At 48.4% G+C, this 27740-nt stretch overlaps 1 protein-coding gene across 3 annotated transcripts in view; it reads left to right on the forward strand.

Moving 5' to 3' along the window:
* Nucleotides 1-6104: 6104 nt before the first annotated feature.
* GRN (granulin precursor) overlaps nt 6105-27740 on the forward strand; it is a 29816-nt gene continuing 8180 nt past the window's right edge. Inside the window, exons 1-6 of one of the 3 annotated variants that reach the window (XM_073572835.1) lie at nt 6105-6247; nt 12546-12687; nt 13464-13589; nt 15406-15484; nt 15559-15668; nt 16017-16155. In XM_073572835.1, coding sequence (XP_073428936.1) covers nt 12547-12687; nt 13464-13589; nt 15406-15484; nt 15559-15668; nt 16017-16155 — 595 coding nt within the window. In that variant the 5' untranslated portion in view covers nt 6105-6247; nt 12546. Of the gene's footprint in view, nt 6256-12545; nt 12688-13463; nt 13590-15405; nt 15485-15558; nt 15669-16016; nt 16156-27740 lie in introns of all 3 variants that reach the window. The other 2 variants (XM_073572837.1, XM_073572836.1) reach the window with 2 other exon arrangements.

Consider the following 27740-nt stretch of genomic DNA (forward strand, 5'->3'; position numbering starts at 1 on the left):
CACACAGTGCCGCTTCGGCGGATGCCACTAACCACCCAGGATGGGGAGGAAAGCACTAGAGGTGCGCACGGCGGTCACAGCTACCTGGTTTGGTACGACAGTGCCCGTAGCAGGGAGGCACAGTCGGACGCTAGTCTGCGTAGACTACTGGGAGCACAGTGGCTTGAGCATAGCCACCCATTGGCGCTGACTCTCACTCTGAATCCCTAACCAACATGCGTATCAAAGGGAGGGGAGTCTTAATGAGTCAGTCACCAGATACATGCATCCATCATCATACACACAAATAAGCATAAGAGTCTATACTAGCGTATGGCCGAGTAGCCATGCGACACTTTTTATAGTGGCGTCCTTCCGGGGCCTTCCCTGTGGTGGACCAATCCGAGCAGGAGCGGGACCTGCGCATGTGACCTCAGAGCTCCAATGAGAGGTCGTCCCACGGGCATGCTCAGTACCGAAAAGATAGGACTTAGTCCCAGAAGCATCTACTTGCCGCTGACTCAGGCATGGAGTTATAGCAGAGCCAGAAGGTGCAACCAGACGCCTAGCATCAGCCTGGGCAAGACGCCTGGAGCGGCGACCCTGCTGAGCAGGAATCTCTGTGGCTGCAGAGGAATGGGAGACCGTAGAGAGCATGACTCGAGATTCCCCCTGTGCAGTAGGGAAACTCTACGCCTAACATTACCCCCTCCCCCCCGAGCCTCGCTACCCTCAAATGCCGCAATAAGGAGCGGAGCGTGGATGTTCTCCACTGGCTCCCAGGTCTGAGCCTCTGGTCCATGACCCTTCCAGTCCACCACATAAAACATTTTACCACGCACCACCCTGCGTCCCATGATGGCATTGACCTGAAACTCGTCTGAAGACACGTCTGATGTCCCGGTTCTCCGAGTCAAGTGAACCGGCTTAAGAAGGGACACGTGGAAAGTGTCAGAGATGGCCAAGTGAGGGGGAAGGGCCAGGCGGTAGACCACTGCATTGATCTGCTCAAGGACCTTGAAGGGGCCAATGTAGCGAGGAGTGAACTTAGTGGCCTCTACCCGCAGCCTGATATTACGGGCGGAGAGCCACACTAAGTCGACAGGAACAAAGGTCGGAGCGGGGCACCGATGCGTGTCGGCGGAAGCCCTCATTCTCTCCTTAGAGGCCCGGATGGCATCCTGAGTGCGGTCCCAAATGTCACGAGCCTCCACCTCCCAGTCTGCCACCATGGAATCGGTGGACGACCCGGGCATAGGGTCAGGGACACGCGGATGCTGGCAGTAGTAAAGGAAGAACGGCGTCTGACCAGTGGAGTCGGCCACCGTGTTGTTCAATGCAAACTCCACCCATGGTACCAAGGATGCCCAGTCATCCTGCCTGGCCGAGACAAAATGTCGTAGGTATGTGACCAGGGTCTGATTGGCTCTCTAAACCAACCCATTCGTCTCGGGGTGGTAGGCCGACGAGAGATTTAGCTTACTACTGAGCAGACTACAGAGCTCTCTCCAGAAGCGAGACGCAAACTGGGGACCTGGGTCACTGACTATCTTGTCTGGCATACCATGCAGGTGAAAGATGTGTTTAATGAACAAGGCTGCCAGGCCTCGTGCAGAAGGTAGCCGCGAGAGGAGTACCAGGTGCACCACTTTAGAAAAATGATCGGTGACAACCCAGATGACCGTGCTGCCACTGGACTTGGGCAGGTCGACCACAAAGTCCATGCCGATCATCTCCCAAGGTCTGCCCGCCGCCAGCAGGGGGTAAAGTAGCCCGGCAGACCTCTGACAAGACCTGTCCTGGGCGCAGGAAACACATGCCCGAATATAATCTCCCACGTCTCGTGCCATGTGCGGCCACCATTATGTCCTCACCAAAAGTTCGGTGGTCCGCTTCGTTCCAAAGTGACCTCCCACCCTGGATGCATGGGCCCAAGAGAGAACCTCTGGCCGCAGACGGGCGGGGACAAAGGTCTTACCCGGGGGCACCGATTCAAGAGCGACCGGGGCCACAGTCCTCAAGCTCTCGGATGGGACAATTAGCCGAGGCTCAGTCTCCTCTTCCTCCAGTGACACCATGGAGCGAGAGAGAGCATCGGCCCGGACATTCCTCTCACCGGACAGATGGTGAAGGGTGAAATGGAATCAGGAGAAAAACAGTGACCATCTGGCCTGGTGGGAATTCAGCTGCTGGGCTGTTTGTAGATATACAAGGTTTTTATGGTCGGTGTACACTAGGAAGGGGAACCGCGCACCCTCTAGGAGATGTGTCCACTCAGAAAAGGCCAACTTCATGGCCAACTCCCTGTCCCTGATGGAATAGTTCCTCTCCGCAAGTGAAAAGGTCTTAGAGAAGAAGCAGGGATGCTTCCGACCTTGAGCGTCCTTCTGATAAAGGACCGCTCCTGCACCGACGGACGAGACATCTACCTCCCAGGATAAATGGTTTATCCACATCGGGACGGTGGAGGATGGGAGCACCAGCAAAATGTGTCTTGATGGCGGAAAGGGCCTCGGAGACCTGTTCATACCATACTTTAGGATTGTCTCCCTTTTTGGTGAGAGCGACCAAAGGAGCCACCATGGTGGAGAAATGGGGAATGAACTGGAGATAATTAACGTACCCCAAAAAGTGCTGTAGCGCCTTAAGGGAGTGGGGTTCTTGCCAGTCCATTACCGCCTGCAATTTGGCCGGATCCATAGCCAAACCCTGGGCTGAGATGATATAGCCCAGGAAAGGCAAGGACTCCTGCTCAAACTGGCACTTCTCCAACTTGGCGTAGAGGGAGTGCGCTTGCAGGCGGTCAAAGACCTTGCAGACGTCTCTCCGGTGGGAAGCCAAATCTGGAGAGAAGATAAGAATGTCGTCCAGATAGACGACCACCACCGAGGTGGAGAGCATTTCCCGGAAGATGTAATTTACAAAGTCTTGGAAGACTGCTTGGGCATTACAGAGGCTGAAGGGCATTAACAGATACTCATAGTGGCCATCCCTGGTGTTAAAGGCCATCTTCCATTTGTTCCCCGCACGAATACATATCAGATTATAGGCTCCCCACAGATCCAACTTGGAAAATACCTTCACTCCACGTAACCTATAGAAAAGTTCCGATATCAAGGGCAGAGGATACTTGTTCTTAATGGTTATGGCGCTAATGCCCCTGTAGTCGATGCAGAGGCGTAATTCTCCATTCTTTTGGGCAAGGAAGAATCCCGCTCCCGCCGGTGACACCGACTTCCTAATGAATCCTCTTGCCAGATTCTCCCTGATATACTGAGACATGGCCTCTGTCTCTGGGAGAGATAGGGGTAGACTCGACCCCCGAGGAGGCTTGGCATCGGACAAGAGGTCAATAGGACAGTCGTAAGGGCGGTGCAGCAGAAAGGTCTCCTCCGCCTTCTTGGAGAAAACATCTGCATACTGCTGATAGGGCTTGGGAAGCGAGGAGAGATCTGCGGGAACCTCAGAGGTAGCGACCTGTATGCAGTCCCTCAGACACCTACCCTCGCAGGACTTGCTCCAACTGAGAATTTTCCTCGAGGACCACTCTATATGAGGAGAGTGAACTCGTAGCCAGGGAACCCCTAAGAGGACCTGGTCAATACCTTCAGGCATAACAAGGAGAGATTAGATCTCCTGATGAGGAGACAGTGAGAGCCTCAGTGGAGCCATCTGGTGGGTGATCTGGGACGGTAGTGTCGCACCATTCACCACTCTGATAGTGACTGGTTGGGTTAGCAAGACCAAAGGGATTGCGTGTTGTTGGGCGAAGGCAGATGACATGAAATTGCCCTCCGCCCTGGAGTCCACGCAAACTTCGATGAACAGAGTGGAAGAATTGAACTCCAGCGCCCCTTTAAACAAGAGCTTGGAGGAGAAAGTTGCTGTGTCTAGTAGGCCCTCCTCCGATAACCACTAGACGCGAGCATTTCCTGACCGCTGTGGGCACTGGTTGGCAAGGTGACCAGTCTGCCGACAACGGAAACAGACCGGGAGTACCCGTGCGGACCGGAACTTGGAACCCGTGCGGGACACCTCCATGGCCTCTGGAGACTCGGGCGCCAGAGCGGTAGGTTCCAGCGGTCTAGCAAAAGTTGGGGCCAACCTATACGGTTGACTGGACTTGGAGCGCTCCAGCCCTCGCTCCGTGAAACTAAGGTTAATTTGGGTGGAGACAGTAACGAGTTCCTCCAGAGTGGTGGGCACCTCCCTGGTGGCCAGGGCGTCTTTGACATGATCAGCCAGACCTCTCCAGAATATAGGTATGAGAACCTTATCTGGCCACTCCAGCTCTGGGGCCAGAGTCCTGAAGAGGATGGCATACTGGCTGACCAGAGACTAACCCCGAGTTAGGGCCAGCAACTGAAGTGCGGTGTCGTGCGTGACCTGAGGCCCCAGGAAAACCTGCTTCAGAGTGACCAGAAAATGGGTGGCATTCTGTACCAGGGCATCCCCACGCTCCCACAGCGGGGGGGGGGGGGGGCCACTCCAAGGCCCTGCCCGACAGGACGGAGATGATCAATCCCACCTTAGCCCGCTCAGAGGGAAATCGTGTGGCCAGCAACTCTAGGTGAATGGAGCACTGACTCACGAAACCCCTGCATGATGCACTATCACCCGAGAACTTCTCGGGCAGCGGGAGGCGGGACAAAGTCGGAGCAGGGATGTCCGTGGAGACACGGGAGACAGCCGCTGTTGAAGCAGCCACAGAGGCTGAGGTAACATCCGCAGCTGAGGTGGACCACTCTAGCGCTGCCAACCTGCCTTCCAGCTGCTGGATGTACCTATGCGGCGACCCTGCTGAGCAGGAATCTCTGTGGCTGCAGAGGAATGGGAGACCGCAGAGAGCATGGCTCAAGATTCCCCCTGTGCAGTGGGGAAAACTCAACGCCTAACACAGTGCTTACGAGCTCGTTACTATTGAGCTTGAAAGCACTGCTTTTGAAGCTGGTCAGAATCACCAGAGTGTGCTCCTTTTACATCCAGCTTCAGGGCAGCGCTTACAAGCTAGAGAGCAGTGGTGGTCGGTCTCCCAGTCAACGTCCTGTAAACAAAAGAAAGAAGTCATGTTTAAGGGGTTGACCACTTTCAGAAAAAAATGGGGCCCAACCTGTACAAAATGCCCAAAAAAAACAAGCTCTGAAAGTACTCACCCTCCCTGGGTCCAGTGACGGCTCTGGTCAGGGCCTTGACAGCAGGGACGACATCATGTCTACAGCACACCTCGCCGCTCTGGCCAGTCACCGAGCTCAGCGTCGCATGCTGTCACAGTGACGTGTGCTGGTGGCGTGGCCATTGTAGGCAAAACACTGGGATTGGTGCAGTGTCAGGGAGTCAGAGATAGACCCAAGGTGGAGGGAGAACCTGCTGAGCTTTTTTATGCAGCTTCCTGAAAGTGGACAATCTTTTCATTTATTTTTTTTCCTTTAGTTTACATGTTGTTGCCTAAGAGACCGACCACCGCTGCGGTCTAGCGTGTAAGCTCTGCAGTGAAGCTGGCCAGGATTAGCAGGTAAGAGTGTGCACCAGCCATCCTGGCCAGCTCTAAAGTAGAGCTTAGAGCTCAGTGGATAAGAGTTTGTAAGCAAGGGCATGTTCGGATAAACCCCAGCGGTGGTCAGTCTCCTAGGCAATGAGCTCTCTAGAAAGGAAAAGTGATAATAGCGCCAGAAGAACTGCGCATACTCGGCCACAAGGTAACAAGCTGCATAGAAATGTATTACTTTCTCAAGAAGGGCTGCAAATGGTAATAAGTAGTAGATGGCAGCAGTGATCGTCGTCCCCGACACTATCGGACAATGTCCATCTGCGACCTGAGGAATAACACTCTACACTAAAACTCTTTGGTGTCTAGGGTAACCAAGCATTGTGACTGGTTGCTATGGACTACGTAAGCTTTTATTTTATCCAGCTTTCATCACTGTCTCAACTTTAAATAAACTTTATTACACCGCAGATGCAATAAACAGTACACATGACCTATATTATCTATTTGGGGTTCGCAGTCCGCCATGATGTCGCGTTTCCCATCATGCCCTGCGAGCCACAGACAGTGAGCCGACCACGGGACCAAGCCCCAGCTCTCCGTCGGATTCCCAGCAGTCACGTGCGCAGTCATGTGACTGCTTGATCACCTGACGCCTGAAGCTTGTGACTGAAACGTTACTTGTGAGAATCGGCCAATAGGAGAGGAGAGTGGGCGGGATTATGTTTATAAGAGGTCGTTCGCTGGCGGAGGGTTAGGCTGCGACTCTGACGCTGCGGACAGGTGAGCAGGTGCGCGCTGTGCACCCTTGTCGCCACAACACTCTGCAGCCGCCATGTTTGCTTTCCTTGTAGCAGAAAGGAGTTGGTCACTTGGCTCCTCTCAGTGCAGGTGTCTCACCTCTGCCACTCACTCTGAGCCCGGGTGTCTCCTCCATGACAGAGGCAGGGCTCTATGTGGCACTATTGCTCTAGGCTGGAGGGGTGTGATGACTTTATTCAAGTGCCCCCCCCCCCCCCCCCCAAAAAAAAAAAAAAAAAAAAAACAGTTTACAATCTGCAGCTTTCTTGTGACTGTCCCCAGAGCACAAGCAGCCGCAGTAATAACACTGGTGTGAATGGTGACCAGCAGTGTGCAGGGCTGGGTGTGAGGGCACACTGGGGTTATTGAGCCTTTACATGCATTGTTGTGGTTGCTCTATTCATAGGGCCGGACCCCCAGCAATCAGCATGTTATCCCCCAGCTCTTGTGCATAGAGGCTAGCTTGTGCCCTCAGCTCTGCTACATCTGTGCTATAGGTGCCGCCTATTGTCTTGTTTTCTAGTCGTGTAGGCGCTTCATTACATGTCTGCTGAGCGATGGCGTCTTGGATGCTTGGGGCCAGATTGTGCAATGTTATCTGATGTCCCAGACAGACCTGTTCGCCCTCTGTATTCCCAGACTCCTGTGTCCCATAGAAGTGATTGGTGCATGTGCACTAATGCCATTTATATAATTGCTGTTGGGGGGCCTAGCTGTCTGTTTAGAAGGAACAATTCATATACAAAAGGATCTGTTGCAGAACTGATGTGGGGGTCTGTGGCTGCTCATCGTGGGGTCTGTATGGGTTCTCTTCCCAGCTTTTGGTATTGAAGGTTATTTTCTGAATCCCAACTACTCAGAGCTCAGATGGACCTCATAATGAAATAATAATCTTTATTTTTATATAGCGCTAACCTATTCTGCAGCGCTTTACAGTTTGCACACATTATCATCACTGTCCCCGATGGGGCTCAGTCTAAATTCCCCATCAGTATGTCTTTGGAATGTGGGAGGAGAACTGAGAACCTGGAGGAAACCCATGCAAACATCTGCAAACTCCTTGCGAATGTTGTCCTTGGCCCCTCTCTGGCATCATTTACACAAAGGACCCATCTTGCACATGAATTTGGTTTCTGTTCCTCAAAACTGAATGTGGAAGTGTGAAAAGAGTGTGGGATCAGCAGGACTTGGGTGTGTACGCTCATCCTTGAGTTAGTAGCTGCCACAGGGGCTGTTGCGTTTGGGTAGGTTTTCTTCTAGTAGTTTCCTATTAGCTCAGTTTCAGGCAGCCATAGTATTTGCCAGACCCTTCTTGATGGCTGGTGTAAACTTTGCTAATTCTTCATGATCTCTTGCTTCTGATTTCCCAGTCTGGGAAAGATGGGTGACACCCTTTCTATGCTGCCAGTTGGAGTTACTAAAAGTTCCAGATTCTCCAAATTACGGACGATTATGTTCATGTCTGCTATTCTGTAAGCTTAATAAATTGCTTTATGAAACCAGATCGGGCTGCGGGCGGGGGATTTCCTGCTGGTGAGAGGACAATGTGACTTGGTTCCAAGTTTTCTTTCACTTCCTCGTTTAGAAACTCCTTAGTCACTTAGCACCATGGAACTAGCAGAATGCAGTCAGATCATGCCCTGCTGGAGTTTGTACTTGTCCCTCTTGTGCCAGCCATGGGTCATAAATGAACGATGGTTGGGGGTGGGTGAAGTTGTAAACTACAATAGGACTTATAAAGAACTTAACTTCAAGATGGATTCTATTTCTTTGTTTGTTTCATCCCCCCCCAAATAACCCATGTAGTGTGTGGGTCCTCTGCATCCACTTGTATAACTGCATATTCCTAAACTGCAAGGGCAGGGCCTCTCCCCTCTGTACCAGTCTGTCACTGTCCATTTCTTGTATGTATCCCCTCAGTCACTGGTGCTCAAACACACAGGATTTTGACTGGCTTGTATCCATGGGTTAAGTGAATTTTGGGAAGCGTAAAGTGGTCTGCTCTCACTGTGAGGAAAGTATGATGGAAGGAGGGGGCACTGGTTACAATAACACTTATTGGTACAGAAAGCTGAATTATAGCAATAAGACACTTCAGGATTTTTTTATAATTCTGCAGAATACAGGCTGCCTCCTAGGCTTATCTGCTTTACTACAGTCTGCCATAGTTTGATAGCATAGTCTGCTGATGGGTTAGGGGGCTGCTCTGTAGCATCAATGATGCGCTAATGTTTCCCACTCGATAAGCATGGACATGTCACTGTCTGGTCTGTACAGTGGCAGGACTCGCTGCAGCCGATAAGAGTGTGACAGTCAGCACCAGAATCCAGAGGTGGGACTAGGAAGGACACCTGGGGGCACCTGAAGTATGGAACCGCAGTATTTACACTGGGGCATCTTTACAGCACCATTCCAGTGTCTTATTTAGTTTCAGTGCTGGAGAGGTGCCACTAAAGTAAGGTTCCTGACCCTAATATTATACGTGCCACCCATCTTCAGCTCTTCCCAGCCCTGCTTTGGTGCAGCACCACCATCTTGTGACCACAACTTCTGACTGACCAGAGAAGTCAGAGGAAACGGTCACAAGCTCTGGGTAAATCTATGGGAGCCTCGTTCTGGCCCTCATTTACTTAGATGGAGTTGTGACTTCTGGCTTGCCTACCAAACACTGAGGTGAACCAGCAGGTCACATCCTGCAGAAAATGACCAATAAAGATGAAAATGGCAACTGGTAAGTAGAAGATTAGGGGTGACGAAGTTAGAGTGGTGCATTAGTTTTTGTATGGAGATGGCATATGGGGTATACACGCCATCAGTTTGTAGTTGTGGGGGTCCTACATATATCTGATCTGAAAAACTTGCACACTCACTTCTATGGGAAACTGCTGGCGTTGGGATTGGGGCCACACATTAGTTTTTGTACTGGTGACATGTAGTTCTAAGCCACAAGTCTGTGATCATCAGCGCAGCAGTTTCCTTTCAAATATTGCACTTATTTTTGGAATATCCAGATAATGTGAGAAAAATCTATTTTCATTGTGAAAACACAAAGATCTCATATCTCATCCAAAGTCTCCTCTTCCTGCTAATATCAACCAGGTTGTTACTTTCATTATCCAGCAGGCATATGAAAAATTACAGCTGAAACACTTGATTGCTGTGGGCAACAGTTCAAGGGGTTTTCCCACAAAAAAAGTTAATTTTAATTAATGGATCTTGTAAGAAGTTCCACAATTGGATGGGATAAATAAAATGTTCCTGTGCTGGGATAATCTTATAAATGTGCGCATGCTGTGTGCTGTATAATGTCTGCTGCAGACCTCTGTGGTTGTCATTGCCAGATTGCTATGAGTGCTGCCCCGTGTATGGGTGCTCATAACAAGTGAGCATTTCTGCTACACACAGGCGATCTGATCATTGCCTCTGTAGCAGACTGCAGCTTTTATTCTCCTATGGAGACTATTGAAGCATGCAAAAAGTAAAAAAATGAAAATATAAGTCAAATGACTCCCCTTTCGCCCCATTCAAAATAAAATAAAAATCAAACATACATATATTTGGTATCACCTTTTTCAGAATCTCCCGATCTATCAATATAAAAATAATTAACCTGATTGCTAAACTGCATAATGAGAAATTAAAAAATGTTTTTGGTTGCTGCTACATTGCAATAAAACGTAAAAGCAGGCGATTAAAACATTGTATCACACTGAAATTGTATCAATAAAAACATATATGAGCACAAAAAATCCCTCAACCAGCCCCAGATCATGAAAAATGGAGACGCTACAGATCTTTGAAAAACGACGCAATTTTTTTCTTTAACAAATTGTGGATTTTTTTTCACTACTTAAATAAAAAAAAAAAAAATAGTCACACTTGATATGTGCGATCTTGTAATGACCTGGAGAATCATAATGGCAGGTCAGTTTTGGCATTTAGTGAACATGGTGAAAAAAATAGAATTGTACTTCACCGCACTTGGATTTTTTTTTTTCCCATTTTCAAGTACACGGTATGTTAAAACCAATGGTGTCGTTCAAAAGTAGAACTTGTCCCGCAAAAAACAATCCCTCACATGGCCATATAGACTGAAAAATAAAGTTGTGGCTCTGGGAAGATGGGGAGCAAAAAAAAAAAAACAGAAAATGGTCCAGGGGTTAAGCTTTTCTTTTTCACAAATGTTAAACTTATCAATTTACCTGTATGCTACATAGATGGTCTATGGTGGCAGGAATAAGTGAATCTGCACACATGGATCATGTCTATTGAGGTGATGGGGTGGGCAGGGGCATGAATGATTCACGTTCATTTGTGGAGGGGAACGTGTCACAGAGGGTGTATTAGACACAGCGTTTAAGTTACCCAGAGAAGCATTTTGATATAAGAAGGAGCTCTAGGGTGGTACTTGTCTGAATATTTTTGGGAATGGGACTCGGCAGTGCACATGGCGCCGGGAGAGGAGGCTAGTGAATGGATTTGAGATTCAGGATATATAAGAAAAAGGAAATGAAACAAAGCCTATTGCTCAAAAAATTCATGAGATTTCTGCATGGCCACTAAAATGAGAAACCACCAGTCAATCTGATATAGATTATCAAGAGTTGATTACTCTAGAGCTTTGTACAATATTTGACAAGTCTATAAAACTACTTGCCTTATGTAACAAAGTGCCCCATGCCAATATACAAGGAATGGGGGATGTGTGGTCGTGCAGTGCTGTAATGGTTTCCGAAAGGCACCAAACAAAACCGCAGTCAAAAAGGTCCCATAAAATATTTGCTTTATTGGATTACAAATATAAAAGGTAAACAACCAGGTATATTGAGAAAGAGGTGGGAATAAAAATGCAACCACCCATGGATCACACATCAAAATCGGGCACAATCCCCACCCATCCACACTGCAGCAATAGATAGCCCATATTAAATGTATATATCTGGCTAGAGACAATGCATAGTAGCAGAGCAAGTGCTCATATAGCTAAGCAAATTCATTTGCCACAAAGAGAGGACAATATATGAGGGTAAATTACCTACAGGCTGCAGAGGTAGTGAGGTGGGCCGCCCCGACGCACGTTTCGGAGGGCAAACCAGTGAGTTGCCCCCTGGTTAAGAAGTGTTTGCGCTCCGAAACGCGCGTCGGGATATATATATATATATATATATATATATATATATATATATATATATATATATATATATATATATATATATATATATATATATATATATATATATATTTTTTATTTCTCAACTTATTTTTATTTAGATTTACATGGCCTTCTTTTCACATATATAATGCATGCTGCAATTGTGTTATGTAATGGTTTCTGGTAGAACTGGATGCCCACTATGGGCTTTTATATTATCCAGATTCTGCAATACAGGTCTGTTTTGTGGTACGTGCACACACTGTGGAATCTGCTGTGATTTGGCCCTGCGGATCTGCAGCAGTTCCACAGACATTGTACAGTACAATGTTAGCCAATGGAATTTCAAATCCGCAGTGCACATGCTGCGGATTTTTCCGTGCGGATTTGCTGCGGTTTTAAATCCACAGCATGTCAATTTTCTGCGGATTCCGCAGCGGTTTGCCACCTGTTCGATTGTCCAGGTGTCAAACCGCAGGTCACTTTACCTCCGGTTTTACCTGCAAATCTGCGCGGAAAAATCTGCAGCGTGTACACTCACCCTTATGGTGATCAACTTTTCCAAATGTGGAATACTAAAAGCTGACATTTAAGTCTCCAATTTCCTTCCAAAAAAGAAACCGTAGTATACAGAGGCGTATATGACTGCGTTGGCACCGGCACTATAGCATCTATTGCTGCAGTGATTGTGTGCGAGAATAATCTAAAAACCACAGTGCAGGGGCCGAGCTGATAGTAATATAATAGAGGAAGAAATCTGCTGATAGCGGTGACAGCGGTTTATCACCAGGATGGGAAGTGACAACTCTCGGCAATGAAAGTGAAATTAACAGGAAGTAGATAAAGCGGGCGCTGTGTGATGGCGGCGTAACTGTAGATGGTGATCAGATGGGGCTTCTGTCATTACTACCTCTGCTTTTTCTTCTACTATACCAGGTGCAGAAGATCCATCATCATGTAAAGCACTAATAGAGATCACATTGCAAACCTTGTTCTGCATCTGGTAGTCGTGATGACCCCATGTAGGCATATATGCTGACAGCACTTGGTGAAATGATGTATTGGCACCCCAGATGACACCTTTCTGACAAACGGCCTTATTTATGCATATTCTTTTTTTTATTTCAGAATGGTTCCTCCTTGGTCTCTCCTGCTGTTGGTCGCCTCCTCTCTTGCATTACAATGCCCTGATGGGACAACCTGTGGTGAAGAAACACTGTGCTGTGAGCTGTTTGATGGGAAGGGCTATGGGTGCTGTCCTGAGAATGAGGTAAGATGTGATGGCAGTCATCAGATTAAACTGCAGGAGGAAGCCTTGTCCCTGTGCCCTTGCCATAGCTTTAAATGGGCTTCTCTTGGGGTAAAACATGGTGGTTACAGTAATTGTAAGAAAATGATCATTGGGTCTGCAACAAAATCTGAGACTTCTGCCATATGATCTGTCACATCTCATACAAAGAAACCATGGCTGCAATGTATTAAAACTCAACCCAGTTTTGCATCAGATTTGACCTCTATGGACATTTTTTGAAGCGAAGACTGCAGCCATACTGTGTGACTTCTTAATCTGATTGTGTGCAATGCTCACACTGTCACGATCCCCTGTAGGTGCAGTGAGTGAGTGGAGCCACATGACCACGTCTGAATTTTCCATACTTGACGTACGTGCGGATTTAATTCTCATCCGCTTCTCTCATTGTACCATTGAGAAGCACTGGAGTCTAATCTGCATGTGGGCAGAAGTATGAAAGTCCCATAGATATGGTCATGTGCCCCCACTTGTGCTGCAAATACAGGAGAAACGTGGCTGAGCATTGCAGGTATCTGAACCAAGTGACTAGAACCTGTTCTTGCTAGCATGGAGAACCCTGGATGCTAGACTCTAAAACATGGTGGAGAAACTCACAAAAGTAACCTTAGATCATCATCAGAATTCCCAGCATTATGAAATGGGTTCCCGAGTGTGCCTGGCACAGTCCACATGATGGTATTAGTCATGTTGCAGATAAATCTGTAGTAATCCAGAAAGGTTCTCATTGTTTCCAGGTTGTGACTCGGTCCCTCCCAATGATCACATCTGGGGTATTCTGCTCCAATGACGAGGGTTGTCCTGACGAATATTCATGTGTTGTCACTCCGCAGGGAGACTCTGCCTGCTGTCCATTTACTCAGGTAATTGTGCACATTTCCTGTATGGTGGAGGCAGTGGTAATGCTCTGCAGCTATAATCCTTGTGTTAATACAAGGGGCAATAAATGGGCCAATTTTGAGACCTAGCTACTGTAGACTTGTGACCTATTAGACCATGACCTACAATGCTTTAAAGGGAACCTGTCAGCAGGTTTTAGTACCCCAACTGATCTAGTATGTTAGGTTGGTGTAATGCAGATTAAATCCAAACCTTTTTCTCAATTCTTTATTTCATTCAGGAATTGCTTTTCCAATTGTTATGGAACTGATCTGCAAGTACAGGGTACTTGGCCCTGCAATCTCAGGATTCTGGGTCACTCCTCTGACCTGCAGAGGTCGCTCGCCAGCGCTGTCACAGTAAAGTCTTGATGGGCTTAGCTAGACCCAGATGATCGATCTGTGCATGTGCTGCCCAAGGAGTTGACAGCACTTGAGACCTGCAGTGTGGGAGGCAGGTCACTCAGACAAGAGCAACTTGTCAATCAGTGACTGCGGTGGGTGGAAAAGGGAGAGAGCCCCCTACACTTGCTGCTGATTTATAGAAAGAATTGAAAAAACAAAGATGCTGACTTTATCTGCATTAGTGACTTGTACTTAGTAGTTAAAAAAGTATTAAAAAATAAAATAAAACCACCAGAAATGGCTGGGTGGGGGTGAAACACTGCCCCTTTAGGCTCTGTACTGTATGTAGCAAGTCGTGTTCTTTTAAAGGGAACCTGTCAGCAGAACTGTGCACAGTAACCTACAGTGTCAAGTTGGTGCCGTTATGCTGATTAAAATGATACCTGGGTTGATGAAATCATCTGTTTAACTGAAAACTACAAATACAGATTAATGAGATCCTGTGCTTCAGGGTGGCCTGTGGGGGTGTCTTGATGTGGTGCTATGCTTGCATATGAATCTGTATGGCTTGACAGGTCACTGATCCCTCAGTGACATGCCCCCTGTTCATAATGAATATAATATAAAGGCTTAGAAAAAAAAATTTAACTTCAGCAAAATGGCAGAGCATGTGCAGTCGCAGCCATCACTTGCTGCTAGATGCTACTGCACAAGCACCATTTTGTTGGAGGAAAAAATATTGCCGCAGAAAAATGGCGGCGCTTGTGCGGTGGCATTTATCAGCAAGTGATGGATGCTACTGTGAACTGAAGTTAATGCATATAATATTGATGGCTTTGAAAGGAAAAATATTATGTAAAATGGGGGGGCGGGGGCACAGGTCACTAAAGGATCAGGTACCTGTCATGAGCCCTTAAGGATGCATATGTATGCAGAGCACCACATAAAGACCCCCTCCCCCAGAGCACAAGAATCTCATTAACTGAAAAGTACAAAGATAGACTTGATCAGCCAAGGTATCATTTTAATCAGTAGAACGCCCACCAACCTGACACGGTCTGTCAGTTACTGAGAAACCTTGCCAACAGGTACACTTTCAGGGTGCAATTACCCTAGGAATTATTTGTGCACAAACCTGAGATTCACACACAACCAACTGTTAAGTGGGAAATTTACATGGCCATCCAAAGAAATGGATTTGAAAACTCCTTTGTGACATGTCATGTATTGAATTGGGAACAGAGGGAAGCAGCTCATGAATTGGTTTAATTGAATGTGGCAAATCCATGTGCAGACCCATGGAAGTATAAACTGCAGAAATCTGAGCATTGGCATAGAGTGATCAGTGAATTCCACTGCAAATACACAATTGTTACGATTAAATCTCCTGTGAATGTATGCATCTTTCTGACAGCTTTAGTCTACCACCATTATAAATGAATTTCTCTATATCCAGGGATCATCTTGCCATGATGGACATCACTGCTGTCCTTCAGGCAGCCATTGCTCTGAAGATGGTCGTCATTGTGTCCCAGGTGAGAAATCGCTCAATAACTGACTTCAGCATGGCTTCGCTCTTCTCTGGCTCATTACGTTCTGCTTCTTTCAGTTTCAAACCTATCGGCCATAGTCTGTCCTGATGGAAAATCAGAATGTCCTAGCGATGCAACCTGCTGTCAAGTTTCTGACCAAACCTGGGGATGTTGCCCTATGCCACAGGTGAGGAGATCGGTGACTTTTTAGGGGGCTTCTAATGCTGCAGAATGTGAAGGCCATATTCTCCATGCTTACTGTTCCTGAACTTTGGCTTTATAGGCCTGATTTGAGCAAAATCCTTATCAAAAATTAATACTAATGTAGCCTTGAATTGTGCATGATTTTTAGGCAGGACCATTTAAAGGATTAAGTATTAGACTTGCCCGTGTCCTAGCCGTGCCTTGTGGCTGGTACTGCACCTTGGCTTAATTGATGTAAATGGGGTTTAGCAGCAGAAACGTGAACAGGTCCGGTATGTAAAACAAACCTTGCTTCTGACATGGATGCTTGACTTAAACCTTATATTTGTAGGCAACATGCTGTAATGATCACCTGCACTGCTGCCCACACTCTGCTGTATGTGACTTGGAACATGGCAGATGTGTATCTGAGAATGGGGATGTTCCTCTGCTGAAGAAGGTTCCAGCCAGAGTGAAGCTAATCCGTGCCAGTTAGTGTCATTCAATCTGACTTGTCTCTTTTTTAATTTTCTTTTCTATTACTAGCATGTTACGTGTACATTTGTTAGCCAGACTTAATGGTGGAGGTAGCTTGAGTTGGATGGGACAATTCATCAATGTTTTGATGCCAGAAAAATGGCATGGAAGCTTTAAAAAGTTGCAAAATTTTTGCACACTGGAAAACTGCCTAAAACTTTTGTAGTTTTTTTGCAACTTTCCCATCAGTTTAAATTGGCTCAGTTGGAATGGGCTGGGATAGAGGCATGGACACACTTGCCCATGAAAATGTTGACATTTTATATGCCAGAAGTGCTACAGCAGTCCCTGCACACAGCAGGTGCACATGAATAAAGTCCTCAGCACAAAAACATATTTTTTTTTTTAATACTTCCAGTTGGGGATCTCATTACTCAAAGATTTATGGATTAAAATGTTGACTAAAATTAACTTTTCTTGGGAAAACCCCCCTTTAGCCTCAAAGGTGGTTTGCAGGTTAACCCCTTCACTCCTGGAGCTTTATTCGATTTTTCAATCAATATGGCCATGTGAGGGCTTATTTTTTGCGGGACGAGTTGTACTTTTAAATGACACCATTGGTTTTACCATGTTGTGTACTCGAAAACGGGGAAAAAAATTCCAAGTGCGGTGAAATTGCAAAAAAAGTGCAATCCCACACTTTTTAGCTTGGCTTTTTTGCTAGGTTCACTAGTTGCTAAATCTAACCTGCCATTATGATTCTCCAGGTCATTACGAGTTCATAGACACCAAACATGTCTATGGTCTTTAATCTAAGTGGTGAAAAAAATTCCAAAGTTTGCTAAAAAAAAAAAAAAAAAATTACGCAATTTTCTGAGACCTGTAACGTCTCCATTTTTTGTGATCTGGGGTTGGGTGAGGGCTTATTTTTTGGGTGCCGAGCTGACATTTTTAATGATACAACTTTTGTGCGGATACGATCTTTTGATTGGCCGTTATTGCATTTTAATGCAATGTCGCGGCGAGCAAAAAAACATAATTCTGGCGTTTTGATTTTTTTTTTTTTTTTCCCGCTACTTCGTTTGGCAATCAGGTTAATGCTTTTTTTTTTTTTTTTATTGCTAGAGCTGGCGATTCTGAACGTGGCGATACCTAATACTGTATGTGCATGTAGGATTTTATTTTGATTGGGGCGAAAGGGGGGTGATTTGAACTCTTCTTTTTTTTTTTTTTTTTTCCTTTAACTTTTGGCATGCTTCAATAGCCTCCATAGGAGGCTTGAAGCATGCAATACTCGATCGGCTCTGCTACATATGGGCGATGAGCAGATCGCCCATATGTAGCAAATTTACTCCTGTGCTTTCACCGCCAATCACTGGGTGGCACTGAAGGCCATCTGCCTGGAACAACCATAGAGGTCTTTGAGACCTCTGGCTGTCCAGGCAACATGACGCCGACCCCCTATACGTGACTGGGGTCGGCAATGAGCTAATTTCCGGCCCTGCAGCCGGAAATGCTATGTAAATGCCCGCTGTCGTCTTTGACAGCGGGATTTAACTAGTTAATAGGCGCAGGCGGACGGTGATTCCGCTCGGGCCTATTGCGGGCACATGTCAGCTGTTCATAACAGCTGACATGTTGCAGCTTTGAGGTGGGCTCACCACCAGAGCCCACCTTAAAGCGGGGGACCTTACCGATGACTTACTATTCCGTCATCGGTAAGGAAGGGGTTAATGACAGGCCAATTTTTACAATTCTGACCACTGTCCCTTTGAGTTAATAACTGTAAAACACTTCAATGGATTTTGACGATTCTGAGGTTTTGTTTGACATTGTTCTTCATGGTAGTGGTAAAAACTTTTCTATATAACTTGCGTTTATTTGTGTAAACAGAAATTTGGCGAAAACGATACCCAATATATGGGGAAAAAAACACTGTTTAGGTGCAAAGTTTATAATTTAGAGCCATGAAAATAAACCTTTTTTCACAAATGATTTTTTAGCCCCCAATTTTTTATTTTCACAAGGATAATCGGAGAAATTGGACCCGAAAAGTTGTCCAATTTGTCCTGAGTATGCTGGTACCCCATATGTGGGAAAAAACTGTTTGGGCACACATCCGGGCTCTGAAGGAAAGGGAAGTAGTGACGTTTAGGAATGCAGACTTTGATGGAATGGTCTGATGGCATCATGTTGTGTTTGCAGAGCTCCTGATGCCTAACAATAAAAAAAAAAACAACCTCATTTTGGAAACTATACCACCTTAAGGAATTTATCTAGATGTGCCTAAACAGTGGCAATGATCAACAAGTGCCCCCTTTTTGGAACTAATCTAAGGTTTCCTGGTATGTGAATCTTTTAATGTAGTGGCATGTGAGTTGTGTAGTTTGTCAGGTTGTCATGTGTAAGTTGGTTAAAGGGAATTTGTCACCCCTTTTTCTTTATCGCCTTATTGGGGGACACAGATTACCATGGGTGTATGCTGCTGCTGCTAGGAGGCTGACACTATGCAAAACAAGAAAATTAGCTCCTCCCCGGGAGTATACACCCACCGACAGGCACCAAGTACCTCAGTTTGTGCTTAGTGTCTGTAGGAGGTGGACCGGGATCTCCCCATATCCGCAGTTTTTAATCCAATTTTTCTTTCAGGTTTAGCTTGAACTTTTTAATCTTTTCCTTTTATCTTTTAGGTTTTTTCCAGTGGGAAACAGGGTATAGTTATCATCCTGATTTCCTATATCATGCGGCTGAGCGAGCAGTGTGGTGTCACCCACATCGCAACTCTCAGTACCGCAGGCAGGACTTTTCCCTATCACCTTCCGGTGATAAGGGTTGTGGACAGGTGGCTGGTCCTTGCCGAATCCCCCTCCTCACCCCTTTCTCGGGACAGGGCTGAGAGGAAGACGGCGATCGCAGGTGTTTCAAGCCGTCTTCTGCAGGATGCGGGTACAGAGGACTCCTTCCCCTCCCAGCGGCCTGCCGTTTCCCCGTGCCCCTGTGGTCATCCTCTTCTGGGACGTCAGGTAAGTGCCTGTACGTTCCCTCCGGCCCCGCATAAGCTTCAGTGCATGGGAGAAGAAAAAAGGACCTTGGTGAGGTCCACAGCATTTGAATCTCCCGCCCTTTCTGCCTGCCGGGCGCTTACACAGCCGCTTGTGGTCCTCCCCTTCCCCTGCTCTAGTCAGGGAGACTCTGGGGTTCCCCTCACTCACTGCAGCGTCGCAAGCAGCAGGACCGCGATCAGATGGCCACTTCCTTAGCGCGGTATGTCGGGGTCGGCATGGGGCTGCGGCGCCGTCACTTTCACTTTCACTTTCCCCTCAGCGTGGGGAATTCTTCTGCTCCCTCCTCCCTTCCTAGCGCGCTTCTTTCTCTTTGAGATGCCAGCCTCCCCCTTCTGCCATGCCCTCTCCGTCGCTATTAACCACTCACGGCGCAGCCGCTATGCTCCGCCCCCATCTTCCAGCACAAGGATCTCCTGTTCCTAATCACTCCTTCCTGCGCTGCTTGGGGGACACTTTGGCGTTTCTTCTGCTGCTCGCACAGAATCTCGGTAGGCTCTGCTCTGAGGCAAGGATTAGCTCTCCTCGGCAGTTATTCCCTAATTCCTGCGGCCATTCAGTGCAGTTTACTTATGCCCAACCCTTCAGGGGATCTCTGCTTGAGGTCCACCGCTACCTATTACGCCTGTGCGCGCTGTAAAAAGAAGTGGGCATCTGGTCGGTCGTCCCCATTCTGCCCCCCCTGCAGTCCTTCAAATATGTCAGCATCTCAGGAACACACAGAGTCCCGGCCTGAGGGCGCTCTTCCCTCCTCTCTCCCCCCGGAGTGGGCCGTTACAATGTCAGTCTGTCTCTGATTTGACAAAAGTATCAGTCGCTGGTCCAGGTCTTAGAACGATTACCTGAGCTATCCTCAGCCACCTCTGCCCCGACCGCCTCTCGGGGTGAGTCGTCCGCACCTGACCGCGACCTTCAGAGAGACAGAAAGGGTAGGACTTCTAGGAAGCGGGCTCTGTCCACTTCGTCCTCGAGCTCGCAGGGCCCTTCCGCTCCCAGGCCTCCTTCTCCTTCCTCGGATGACAACCTTCAGTCAGGCGATGATTCTCAATCGGAAGCTAGTTCTGAGGGGTACAGCGTTTCTAAAACGCGGGACATGGTCGATAGTCTTATTGCAGCTATCTTCCAAACACTAAAAATTAAACAGGATGAGGCTCCACCTCAGGAATGCTCGGTTCTCCTTAAACGAGCAAGACCTCTGTCTCGAACCTTTCCCAGTCACAACGATTTCGATACTACCTTATCCAAACACTGGGAGCGCCCTGAGCAACGTTTCTCAGGCCGCAAGTACTTGGACGTTCTGTACCCCTTTGACGCAGAACTGCTCTCAAAGTGGTCCAAGGCTCCCGAGGTGGATCCTCCAGTTTCCCGGATAGCCTCAAAAACGGTGCTCTCTACCAGATGGGGCATCGCTCAAAGATCCTTCTGACAGGCAGATTGAATCTCTAGCTAAATCTATCTTTGAGGCATCTGGCGCCTCTCTGCCCTATTTTCGCATCCGCCTGGGTGGCGAAAGTCATTTCCGCTTGGGCAAAAATTCTTTGCAGAGGCATCTTAGCGTCAGCTCCTCAAGACTAGTTGGCGGATCTTGCAGATCAGATTAACCATGCGGGTAAATACGTTTTGGCCGCCTCCTTGGACGCGGCCGGCTGCGTTGCAAGGGCTAACAGCAACATAGTAGCTGTACGCCGAGTCCTCTGGCTAAAGTCATGGAATGCGGACACTACTTCAAAAAAGTCGCTTACCAATCTGCCATTCCATGGCTCTAGACTCTTTGGAGCAAAGCTGGATCAGATAATTTCCGATGCCACTGGAGGTAAAAGTACTTCGCTTCCCCAATCTCGACCAAAACGTTTTTTTGAACAGAAAGGGTTTTCGACCATTCAGGCCCTTTCGTCCCTTCTCTGCCACGGAGAGAGCCACTCAACAGGATCAGCCGCCCGCCACCAGGGAGCGGGATCAGAGGAAACCTTCCTACAAACCCGCTCCTCGCTGGAGATCTAGAGCAGGGGTCCCCAACCGCCGGTCCGCGGCCCAGCACCGGGCCGCTGCAGTGCCCTTGCCGGTCCGCGGACACAAGGGGAGCCAGGGGCGGTCAGTGGCGTAGCGGGGGCTGGGGCGGCGCGCAGCAGTTCTTAGCGGCGGCCAGGGAGCGCGGAGCTGCAAGGACCCGTCCACTGCGTCCAGCTTCCTGCCCGCCGCCCGCGCTTCCTGTCTCTGACTGACACAGAGAGGAGCGCGGCCGCTGCGGTGTCAGAGCGAGGAAGCGCGGGCGATGCTGCGACAGGTGAGGAGAGGTGTGTGTGTGTGTGTGTCTGTCTGTGTGTGTACGTGTGTGTGTGTGTTGGTCTGTGTGTGTGTAGCCTGGCCCTGGAAGAGATGGGGACATGAGGGGAGTGATGGGGAGACGGCAGTGATGGGGAGACGGCAGTGATGGGGAGACGGCAGTGATGGGGAGACGGCAGTGATGGGGAGAGGGGAGTGATGGGGAGATGGCAGTGATGGGGAGAGGGGAATGAGGGGGTGAAGGCAATGATGGGGAGAAGGGAGTGATGGGGTGAAGGCAATGATGGGGAGAAGGGGGTGATGGAGCACTCATTCAAAACCTATGGTGAGTTGAGTCACATTATAAATGTTTAATTATAAGTATGCACTGCTAAACTACAACAGTGTACATAGCCCCGCCCCTGCCACACCTCCATCCCCGCCCTGCTGGGCCATGGAAGAATGGTCTTGCTTGAAACCGGTCCCTGGTGCAAAAAAGGTTGGGGACCACTGATCTAGAGGACAATATTCCAGATCTGCAGGCGCCAATTCCGGCAGATTTTCGTCTAAGTGACGGGTCACCCCCACCTGGAATTTCTTCCAGGGTGGGAGGCAGACTTTCCTCTTTCGCGGATGCTTGGCTGTCCGTTGTCGACGACGCTTGGGTCAGAGAACTCGTCGCATCCGGATACAAGATCGAATTTGCTTCACTCCCGAACAGACGGTTTTTCCGGTCTCGGCCTCCGCGACAGCGGGCCCAGATTCCGGGTTTTCTGCACGCCATTTCCTCCCTTCTTTCCGCCGGAGTCATTGTTCCTGTTCCCTCAAACGAATGGTTTTCCGGGTTCTACTCCAATCTCTTTGTAGTCCCGAAGAAAGACTGCTCTCTTCGTCCTATTCTGGACCTCAAATTGCTCAATCGCCACGTGAAGATTCTTCATTTCAAAATGGAGTCTCTTCGGTCGGTGATTGCTTCCATGGAACCCGGGGAATTCCTCTGCTCGGTGGACATTCGGGATGCCTATCTGCACATTCCAATTTGTGCGCAGCATCAGAAGTATCTTCGATTTGCGTTTCAGGGAGACCACTTTCAGTTCACAGCTCTTCCTTTCGGCCTAGCTTCAGCGCCCCATGTTTTCACGATGGTGATGGCGACCGTCATGGCCATCCTTCGCTCCAGAGGGATCCTCATCATCCCTTATCTGGACGATCTTTTGATCAAGGGTTCGTCTCGCCAGGACTGTCTCCAGAGCCTTCAGATAACTCTGGACACTCTCAGCCGCCTAGGTTGGCTAGTCAACAAGGAGAAGTCCATTCTGATCCCCACCCAGCGTCTGACCTTTCTTGGGCATGGAATTCGATACGAAGCTAGCCCGTGTTTTTCTTCCAAGGGAAAAATTTACAACTCTTTCCAAGGGCATCAGGACTCTTAAGAGGCCTGCTCCCATTCCCATTCGGTTCTGCATGAAGGTCCTGGGGAAGATGGTGGCTTCCATGGAAGCAGTACCCTTTGCGCAGTTTCATCTTCGCCCCCTCCAGCTGTCTCTGCTTTCAGCCTGGGACAAGACCACGATGTCCTTGGACCGTCCTATTCTGCTTCCTCTCAGAGTGAGGCAGTCTCTCACTTGGTGGCTACGGCCAGCGTCAGTTCTCCAAGGGAGGTCCTTCCTTCCGCCTCAGTGGCAAGTCATCACCACCGATGCGAGCCTTCTAGGATGGGGGGCCGTGTTCCATCAGAAAGCGGCCCAAGGACGCTGGAAGCCACAGGAGTCTCTCCTCCCAATCAATCTTCTGGAGATCAGAGCAATCTTCCTGGCCTTTCATTGGCAGCCCCTCCTGTCCGGCAAGCCGGTCCTTATTCAGTCGGACAACGCCACGGCCGTGGCGTACATAAACCATCAGGGGGGCACGCGCAGCAAGCAAGTAATGTCAGAAGTGGCCAAGATATTCCGCTGGGCAGAACGTTATGTTCCGACAATCTCCGCCGTCCATATTCCAGGGGTGGAAAATTGGGCAGCCGACTTTCTGAGTCGCCAGGGCCTAGCGTCTGGCGAATGGTCCCTGCACCCCGCAGTCTTCTCTCAGATATGCGACCGTTGGGGCACCCCGGATGTCGATCTCATGGCATCTCGGATGAACCACAAGGTGCTGCAGTTCGTAGCCAGGTCCAGGGACCCTCTAGCCGTCGCATGCGACGCACTGGTGACTCCGTGGTCCCAGTTTCAACTTCCTTATCTGTTCCCGCCTCTGGCCTTGATCCCTCGAGTGGTCAAAAAGATAAAATCGGAAGGCGTACCTGTGATTCTAGTCGCTCCAGATTGGCCAAGACGGCCTTGGTACGCGGAACTGGTCAACATGCTCGCGGACGTCCCCTGGAGGCTTCCAGACCGTCCAGACCTTCTCTCGCAAGGCCCCCTTTACCACAAGAATTCTCAGTCTCTGAGTTTGACGGCATGGCCGTTGAGACCGCAATTCTGGAGGAATCAGGTCTGTCCAGTCAGGTTATTCAAACTATGATCAGAGCCAGGAAACCAGCCTCTTCCCGCATTTACTATAGGTACTGGAAGGCTTTTTTCCGTTGGTGCGATGATGAGTCTTCCCAATGTCCTTTTCTATCCCATCTATCCTTGGGTTTCTTCAGTCTGGGTTAGACGCGGGTCTGTCCCTCAGTACGTTCAAGGGCCAGGTTTCCGCTCTCTCTATCCTCTTCCAAAGAGAGCTAGCTTCTCTACCACAGGTCAAAACCTTTCTGCAAGGGGTTTCCCACGTGGCTCCTCCTCATCATTCGCCAATAGACCAGTGGGATCTCAACCTCGTTCTTCGCGCTCTCCAGAAGGCGCCGTTCGAGCCTCTCCAGGACATCCCTTTGTCCCTTCTCTCTTGGAAGGTCACCTTTTTGATCGCCATTTCATCCATCAGAAGAGTTTCTGAATTGGCGGCCTTGTCTTGTCGTTCCCCTTACCTGATTCTCCATCAGGACAAAGCCGTTCTCAGGCGCGTTCCTTCTTTTCTTCCAAAGGTGGTTTCCGCTTTCCATATCAATGAGGATATCGTCCTTCCTTCTTTTTGTCCAGCTCAATCTCCTCCTCTTGAGAAGTCTCTCCACAAACTGGATGTAGTTAGAGCCCTGCGTGTCTATCTCGCCAGGACTTCTTCCTTTCGTCGGTCCGATTCCTTGCTGATCATCTCTGAAGGTCGCCAGAAGGGCCTTCCGGCTTCCAGATCCGCGATCGCTCGCTGGATTCGTTCTACCATTCTGGAGGCGTATCGTCTTCAGGAAAAGCGACCCCCTTCGGGAATAAGAGCTCATTCCACCCGGGCTGTGGCGGCTTCGTGGGCTGCTCGTCACCAGGCCTCGGCCATGCAAATTTGCAAGGCCGTAACCTGGTCATTGCACACTTTCACGAGGTTCTACAGGGTTCATACCCAGGCCTCGTCTGATGCTGTTGTTGGTAGGAAGGTTCTGCAGGCGGCGGTGGCTCACCGGCCGACCTAAGCCTTTCCATTACTTTCATTCCTTATTGCTGTTCCCACCCTTGGGACTGCTTTGGAACGTCCCATGGTAATCTGTGTCCCCCAATAAGGCGATAAAAGATGGATTTTTGGTTCTTACCGTAAAATCTTTCTTGGAGCCTTCATTGCGAGACACAGCACCCTCCCTGTTTAAGTTGTACTGTGTTGGGTCTTAGAGTCCCTTGTTGGGTTGGTACATATGTTTAGAGTTCTCTTTGCTTCTCCTACTGCTTTTTCACCGACTGAGGTGCTTCGTGCCTGTCGGTGGGTGTATACTGCCGGGGAGGAGCTAATTTTCTTGTTTTGCATAGTGTCAGCCTCCTAGCAGCAGCATACACCCATGGTAATCTGTGTCCCCTAATGAAGGCTCCAAGAAAGAGATTTTACGGTAAGAACCAAAAATCCATCTTTTGAGATCATATGATATAATTCAATTGTCACATAAGGATTCTCTTAGTACTTTTGCTTCCCCCTGACCCCGCACCTTTCATGCATAAATAGCTTTTTTATATCGGTTCAGATGTATGTAAACTGCCGCTGGGCAGGGCTTATTCACCTGCTCCCCCCTTCCTGTTTTGCTCTACACAAGAAGAAATGCGTAGAGCAAGACTGGGAGGGGGGAGCAGGTGAATAAGCCCTGCCCAGCGGACCGGACTGCGGCAGTTTACATACATCTGAACTGATATAAAAAAGCTTTTTATGCATGAAAGGTGCAGGGTCAGGGGGAAGCAAAAGTACTAAGAGAATCCTTATGTGACACACAATTGAATATCATTATATGATATCTCAAAAAAGGGGTGACCGATTCCCTTTAAGTCAGAAATGAATTTAGTAGTGCATGGAGGTGTCGTACAGTCTGAAACAATCTTTCATACACAGGCCAGGTTTTTTGGGGCAGGTGTCACATTGATAAATGGTGTCCTTGCGGATTCCCCTTTGGTAACACACTCTGCACCTTTTTTTGCGTTTTTTCCAGTTTGGGACCTCCCTCGCGAAATGCTAACCTGGTACGATACGAGAACCTTCAGTTCCAGAAGTACTTGGGACCTGCTCATTCCGGAGTGCCAAATATCGGGTCCTTGATCACTATCTCCTGGAACTGAAGGTATGACGTATCGGTGTTGTGTGCACATCGTGACAGCAGGAAAGCATTGAGCATTGCCATCTGTATGGTGTGCACAGCCTGCTTCTTGTACCACACCTTGGCCTTTCTCAAAGCACTGTACGGCTGGAGGAGTTGATCAGATCAATGCCCCCATATTTTTCTTGTACCCCAGTACATAGTCTAGTCTGCTGACCTGTGCAGAGTTACCTCGTACAGTGCCAAGGGCATCAGTGTATGATGGTCAAGAAAGACATCCCTCTTGTACTTGACCACCAGTAGGTGGTTGCTACATTGGGCTCTGCTGTCACCTTTTCTGAGCATCTGCCCAAGTAGCGTTTTTGGGCGGTCGCTCTGATTTTTGCGGACAGTACCGCAGGCTGCAGTACCTCACACAGAGGGATTTGAAGAGCAGGATGCTGGTATAAGTTATCCCTGTAGAGGTGATAACCTCTTATCCAGCAGTGGGTGCACCAAATCCCACACAATTTTCCCACTCACACCTAGGACCAGGAGGACATTCAGGGGGTTGAATCCTGGTGTCCTTCCCTTCGTACACTCTAAACCTGTGGGTGTACCCTGAGGTACTCACACAGCTTAGTTTAATTCCCTACCTGGCCCTCTTGCTGGGCAGGTACAGATGGAATCTGAGTCTTCCTGTAAAATGAACTAAGGACTCATCCACACGATGTCCTTTTGGGGCACTAGCACTTCAGCAAACTTTTTGTTGAAGTGTTGGACTGGCCAGACTTTGAACACTGTCAAATTTGGGGTCATCTTGTGGGGGACACTGCATTATTTCTCTAATGCAGGAATTTGTGGATGGCTTCAAAATGTGTCCGGGCCATGACTATTTGGCACACTGGAGTGTTGTATAAAACATCAACACTTCAATATTGCCGAAGTTCCGGCTCTTCAGGATCCCCATATGAAGGACCAGGCCCCAAAACCGCACCACTTCAACTGTGTCTACAGGAGACTGTTAGAAAATGATTAACTGGGGCTTTGTGCCAAAAATTGAGCATACAAATTAGTTTGGCCCACCATAAGGTTACTTTGAAAGTCCATTTCTGTGAGGCCGGTGGTGTCAAACTTGATTCCTGATTCTGCCACAAAAAAACTGAGTCGGTGGCTCATAATTCTTTTTTTGGGGGGCGAGGTGCTCGATCCTAGGCTGGGACATCAGTGTTTCAGGCAGTCTGAAACCATGAGAAATGCTGCAATTGGCTGTTCAGAATTGAACAGCCAATCACAGCGATTGTGAGGGCAGCGATGCCCTCCAGGATGACTGCAGAATCTACCCAGACGTAAGATGGCACTGGAATTTTAATGGGATCACCGCGACTTCGGTCAGTGTCATTGAAAATGACATAATATTCCATCCATGGTCAAATAGGTTCAGGTCACATGGATGGAATATTGTCAGAAAGGGGTTAAATGGAATTGCGCTTCAGTTCCCCTGCAGCATGGGAGAATAAAGGACTGGCAAAGACTTCCTGGTGCCTTTTTTTTATTCTTGGTATCATAGTGGTCAAAGATGTAGGACCTCCATAGTTCATAATGTAGATAGTATACTAGCAGTAATGGCCATCACTTAAGGTATTACTTATGCACAGTAACCTACAGTGTCAGGTTGGTGCCGTTATTCTGATTGCAATGA

The sequence above is a fragment of the Dendrobates tinctorius genome, unplaced genomic scaffold (assembly GCF_039654945.1).
Source record: "Dendrobates tinctorius isolate UK_male_01 unplaced genomic scaffold, ASM3965494v1 ptg000032l, whole genome shotgun sequence".
Classification (NCBI taxonomy): domain Eukaryota; kingdom Metazoa; phylum Chordata; class Amphibia; order Anura; family Dendrobatidae; genus Dendrobates; species Dendrobates tinctorius.